General features: G+C 32.8%; 1 protein-coding gene across 1 annotated transcript; it reads left to right on the forward strand.

Moving 5' to 3' along the window:
* Window positions 1-5,722: 5,722 nt before the first annotated feature.
* Window positions 5,723-6,883, forward strand: LOC137388408 (uncharacterized). Its single transcript, XM_068074892.1, has one exon. It carries the CDS (start codon window positions 5,723-5,725, stop codon window positions 6,881-6,883), a length of 1,161 nt encoding a protein of 386 aa, XP_067930993.1.

Consider the following 6,883-nt stretch of genomic DNA (forward strand, 5'->3'; position numbering starts at 1 on the left):
AGAAATCAGATTTGAAAAGAGCAATGAATTATTATAAGCATTGGCAAAATGTTTGGGATGGATAGGAAACAAAGCTGGGTATTGCACATGCTGGTAATTTAGCTAATGTAAATAGATTTCCTACACTACCTAATTGAAAACATCAATGCAAAATCTAAATACATGTAAATACTTACTAGCCATAGTACAGAGTGACCTTTTAATGTTTGTCAACATAACATCCGTACCGCTTTGAGCATCTTGAAATTATATTAACGTTGCTTTCATTATGAGCTCCCTTTGACATTTTAAAGTATTAAAATGGGCAAATACAAGTTGCATTTTCAGAGAACTTCTAAATTCAAGTCATATGCCACAAAAAGTTCCTCTGCGTTGTTTGTAGTATATTCTAAAAGTGCTAACACTACATTTGTTTTAAATTTTAAAGTTGACACAAATAATTGAGCAAATTATGTAGCTTATTAGTAAAACTTTTGTTAACATCAGCAAACAAACTGCATACATGCTGCCCGATACCGAAGGCCAAAAATAGTAATATATATTGCTATTTATATTTTAACCAATAGTTTTGCAGTTTTGTTATTGTACAGCAATTTGTATAAAACCTACTGTATTTCAGGTTTGAGTAACTATGAGTTTTAGTAGTGTTCTGGCCCTTCCTATCGCGTGTTTTCAACATTTTGAGGTAATAATTAAAAGCCATGAGTTGAATTGCGCAACTTCAGCAGCATCTTATATATATATATCATTCGCCAAACTCATTGTCTTGAATCATCAAAGTTCACTAAATCATTCAAAAGGAAATACATACACTTGTATCTCTAATTCTTTTATAGCTTTACCCTTTTACTGCCACCCATGTACAAACTAAGCTACCGGCCTACCGCCAGCCATTTCACCGAAAATTGCCAATTTAGCTTCATGATATGTACATGAAGCATGTATACTATTTTGTTTCAACTTCAAAGTTTATCTATAAACTTTTTGTAATATATTTTATTTTGCTAAAATGTTAACATATAGTGCTATGCAAAAATCAATGTACCTTCACTTTGTGCATTGCTAAAGCTATGTGAAGCTACAATCGCTACGAAGCTAAAACGATGCTCTACAATGTCCCTTACACTTAAAAAACTATTATTTTCACTATCATCAGAGTCACTGCTGCTAATTTAATTATCTGTGTAATCACAAAAATCTAAATTTGAATTGACTATAGTGTCATCAACATACATGTAAGTAATTATATGTTTTCTGACTTGCGCGATACTTAACAAAACTTACACAAAAAATGTCCATTTTTATTTTGGAAATTCTCAAAAAAAAATTTGAAACTGCTTGGTTATCTTAGACTAATCTATTAGAGAAATATTCGAACCACACTGACAATACCATCAAAGTTTTAAAATCATCCGTTATGTTTTTAATGGATAATAGAATTAGGTGACCACGCAATTGTTGGAAAATTCGCAAAAATGTGCATACGGCAGTTGCTGATAGATTTAGCATAAATTCGCATACGGTAGGGTAAGAGTAAAAACCAACAAAATATTTGTCAATCTCCTGCCTCTAAACATGATATCTCAAATCTGATAATTACTCTCAGTGTTGACTGAGTAACTAAAAGTGGTAATGAGTAACCATGGAAAACTATTCATTTTATATAAGTATGCAATTGCTCAGCAATTGCAACCATGACTCATAAAGACTAAAAAGAGCAATACTAAATCTCTTTGCTATGCTACATTCCTTTGATTGGTTTGCGCTATTTATATTATGTAATCTGCCAATAATAGATGAATAGAACACAAAAGTGGCATAATGGTTTATGTAAGCGTTTAAATAATACAATGCCTGTAAAAATTAACAACTTTTCTTACTGAAGCTATGGCTATATCAAATTATCACACTAGTTTTTGGCTCGCATGTATAATGTGCTATTTTACAGCAACTTATTGCAATATCGCATACCTTTAATTTGATGTCTGCAAATCAGTCTTTGGTGTGGGCCATCAATGCTTCTCATCCAGCAGTTATCTATAACTAAAGCGTCATTGATTATTTGCAACTATACAAAGAAAAACTAATTTTGGGCATGCTGTTACATTCTTACGTCAGGTATACATTTGCTAGTTACAGTAAAACTTTGTACAGTATATTTTGTGTTGGTGAATTTAAAGTTTTGCTTATCATAGTGACTTTGCCAAAACGTCAAACTTTACTACATTTCAAAATACAACCTTACTGATATAATGTTTTATAGTTTGTAATCTATAATTATGTATATGTTAAAAAATATTATAAATTTCGGTAGATGAAACCTTGATTATTTTGACATATTTTTTATGCAAACCAACGTGTAATTAGCAACATACCTTTTCTAGAAAAGAACATCCAACTTTGTCTAATACTCTCTGCCATCTGATAAATATGCCATCTTGGCAATAATGCTTACCAAGTTTCTACAAAAATGAAAAGATAATTCAAGTAGCATAAACAGATATACAAACCAAAATGAATGCAAAATACACATTTTAGTTCACTGGTTAGGTTTTTTTTGGCAAACTTGAATGTCTGCCTCCTACTACTGAAGCTCTATAAAACAGCTAAGCTCTTAATTACTACACAATTACTACACAAGATTCAAACTAAATACTAAAAGTTTCAAAATTCAAAGGCTGCATATACCCACTTACTTGCTTATGCCTATGCATGTACTACTATTACTTACAAAATCATAACTGAAATACGCAAACTCTCACTCTTCATGATAACAATAATACAATTACTTTATGATCATGTTATTCTAATAACAGTTTTGACTGTTGGTAGAACCACATTAATAACGTTACTTATCATTATAAAAAACATCAAAAATTATAATAATAATAACTGAAAATAGATTAAAGTTGGAGAATTAACTGATTCACTAAAATAACTATTAATTGTCAGCTGGCGTGTCTGTGTTGATGTTACAAAACTGAACATTCGTGTAACAATAATAAAGTCAAAAATTAGGACTTTACAAAAAGTTTTGATTTTTTCCTTTTTGGTAATATAATGCTGACCTTTCTTGACTTTTCTATGCAGAACAATATCAGCAGTTGGATGACATAAACAGATGTAAAAAATATATCAAACGTGTTCTGTGCTACATTCCTTAAAAATTATAATAATTGAAACATACTTTTTTCACGCTAGTCCTATTTCAATATTAAATAAAATTTATACTGCTTTTCTACAACTGTATGTTTCAAGTAAATAAACTGTAAATTGACTAAAATAACATGAACAACTTACCGAATGTGACTTGCTCCCTTACATGTAGTCATTCTGCTGCTACCAAGCTCTAGTAGACTACATGGGTGAAGAACTAATAGTCCTAACAGCCACAGCAACATTATAACAGCCTCATCTCTCTAGCTGTTATATACTGTGGTTATACTTTTGCCACTTTACTTCAATAAATTTAAAAAATCAATTCTTCGACTAAAAAACCATCTCTCAGGTATTGCGTTTGGATGCAAAGTTTCAAAAAAAGATTTATTTTGTGGCTGGATGCAACGGCATCGAAAATATGAATTGTACTGATTATAGACTTATTTAAACTTTTACTACAGCCATGCTTAAACATCAGTTGAAACCATAATGTGCAATTATTGTGAATTTTCACAAAAAAGAGCAGATCAATGAGAAACCTTGCAAAAAAAGGGAGTGCTTAAATGGCAGTCTTGAAAACTATAAAGAGGGTCAGCAAATAAATTGTAATGTATTGTAGTTTGTTAATATACAACTTTATTTCTCAAATCTAATAAAGCTATCATGAATATTAGCAAAACTGACTGTATCCGACATAGCTGCTAATTCTTTGTATTTGCTGATGCTTAGTCATAAACTTATTGCAATATGTTTTTAAATAGATTGTGCTATTAACTGAAACGATACCAAAACAGTTAAAAGTAAGAATGTTTTAAAATTGATATATGCCTCCTAGTTCCATATATAAGAGCCTCCTAGGGTTTATAATTTATTGATAGAAAATTACACATTTTTGTTGGAGTTGTCTCCTCTTTTCCATATATATGAATATAGATATATAAGGCGATTATGGGAATCATGTTTAAAATATTTCTATAGGGTTGTTAAGCACTATAAACACTGCTAGAATTAGGAGGCTCCCTGGACGCCTCCTAATTTTTCAGAGCCTCCTAACATGGATTATATATTGATAGAAGCCTCCTAGTTGGGAAATATAGTTCTATATATATATATATATATATAAACTATAAATTCCTAAGAATTATGGGCTAGTATTACTAAAATTAGAGTGCTCAACAAATATATTGGAGCAGCTATATACTAATAAATTATTTGAAAGCAATACTTATCTTTTTTTTCCAGCTACTGTCAGTTTCATGATATTCTCATTCGTCAGGCTGTGTTGGAATAAACAAGATGGTGACTAATCTCTTCTTGGCTATTTTTCCCTCCCTTTTGTTCTTATTGTTTAATTTCTTCTTCTTCTGATTGGCTGTTGGTTAGTAGCTACAAAATGAGAGAGAAGATAATTTCTGGAATGACGACAGGTTGAGACTAATTCAGATTTTTTATTAAGTGTTGCTAAGTCAGGTCTATTAATGATGTAGTATTTTTCTGTCAAACATAGGTTGCATCTTTTGCTGGAGTTGTTGTAGGATTTTGTCTGTTTTAGTACAGTCCAGTCTAGTTTGTAGTTAATGTCTTGGTCTTTCAGTTTCCAAATGTGTTTGCTTAGTTCAGTTGCGTTTCGCTTGGTGCTGTTTTTGATACTAGTTTTGTGGTTACTATATCGTGTTTTAAAGTCAGTTTCACAAAGTCCTATGTATGATTCAGTAGTGTTGTTGTCTAGTCGTGTCACTTTGGCTTGGTATATCACACTTTTTTGCAGGCAGTTTTCATTAAGCGGGCATTCACTTTTGACACGGCAGTTACAGTTTTTGTCATTTACTGGAGTTTCATTGCTTTTACCAAGGATTTTTTTGTTGTGTGCATCAATTTTATTCTTCATGTTGGGCATTGTGGAATAGCTGATTTTTACTGAGTTCTTGTTGAATATTTTGCCTAGTGGGTTCTTTTTGTCAAAGCATTTGTTTACAATTTTTAAGAATATTTTGCCAATGTTAGTCTGTACATTGCTGTTATATGGTGGGTTGTACCATATTACTTTTCGTTGCCTGTTACGTTTTTTAGTTGTGGTTTCTGGTTTGTATTTTAGCCTGTACTTGTAGTTACTGTCATTTAGTGCTTGCTGGTATGGTGTTTTTGATTGCTCAAATATATGTTTGTTAGCAGAGAGTCGAGAGAGTCTTTTGTTGACATTTTCTGGTAAGTTTTTAATGATGTTAGGGGGTGGTTACTTTGGGCATGAACATATTGTATGTTGTTGTTGGGTTTAGTGTATGGGCTGTGTGTACCACTGTTTAGGTCTAGGGTTACATCTAAAAAATTGATGATTTTTTGGTTAGCTTCAATAGTGATTTTTAGTTTGTTCTGTTTGAATGTTTTGCATATTTGTTTCTTCATGTTTTCGATGCTGCGAGGTGTGCCATCGCAGATTGCAAGTCCGTCATCACGATAGAGTCCAGTGTTGCGTTTGAGTTCGTCTGGAAGTAAAGAAAGTAAGTAAGTCCCTACCAGTTCACAAGTCTCAGCTCCGTCATAGCTTCCCATAGTCACGTCGAACATGCTAGCATTGTCTTTTTTTCTCCAAGTTTCTTGGAGAAAAAAACTTGACGACCGCATTGAACAAACCGCTCGAAGAGATGCCTTTATCACTATAAAAGACCACAAACCCAATTTTCCCAATAACCCTACTCACAGACTAATCAACCCTACTAAACCAGAACTTGGAAAAGTTAGTAAGCACATACTTGAGAAAATAAATAAAACACTGCGAACTAAAACCCATGCGACTTTATGGAGAAACACTACAGAAGTGATAGATTGGTTCAAAAACATTGCTAACAAGCAAAATTACTCATTCATCTCATTTGATGTCTGTGAATTTTACCCTTCAATAACACATGAACTACTAACTAATGCAATACGCTTTGCTCGACAATATACTACCATTACTGACAATGAAGAACACATAATCATTCACACAAAAAACGCATACTTGACATATGGACAAGAAACTTGGAGAAAAAAAGACAATGCTAGCATGTTCGACGTGACTATGGGAAGCTATGACGGAGCTGAGACTTGTGAACTGGTAGGGACTTACTTACTTTCTTTACTTCCAGACGAACTCAAACGCAACACTGGACTCTATCGTGATGACGGACTTGCAATCTGCGATGGCACACCTCGCAGCATCGAAAACATGAAGAAACAAATATGCAAAACATTCAAACAGAACAAACTAAAAATCACTATTGAAGCTAACCAAAAAATCATCAATTTTTTAGATGTAACCCTAGACCTAAACAGTGGTACACACAGCCCATACACTAAACCCAACAACAACATACAATATGTTCATGCCCAAAGTAACCACCCCCCTAACATCATTAAAAACTTACCAGAAAATGTCAACAAAAGACTCTCTCGACTCTCTGCTAACAAACATATATTTGAGCAATCAAAAACACCATACCAGCAAGCACTAAATGACAGTAACTACAAGTACAGGCTAAAATACAAACCAGAAACCTCAACTAAAAAACGTAACAGGCAACGAAAAGTAATATGGTACAACCCACCATATAACAGCAATGTACAGACTAACATTGGCAAAATATTCTTAAAAATTGTAAACAAATGCTTTGACAAAAAGAACCCACTAGGCAAAATATTCAACAAGAACACAGTAAAATCAGCTATTCCACAATGCCCAACATGA

The sequence above is a fragment of the Watersipora subatra genome, chromosome 2 (assembly GCF_963576615.1).
Source record: "Watersipora subatra chromosome 2, tzWatSuba1.1, whole genome shotgun sequence".
Lineage (NCBI taxonomy): Eukaryota > Metazoa > Bryozoa > Gymnolaemata > Cheilostomatida > Watersiporidae > Watersipora > Watersipora subatra.

Coding starts and splice junctions, on each gene's coding strand:
- LOC137388408 (XM_068074892.1), top strand. CDS start 5,723: ATGCTAGCATTGTCTTTTTTTCTCCAAGTTTCTTGGAGAAAAAAACTT.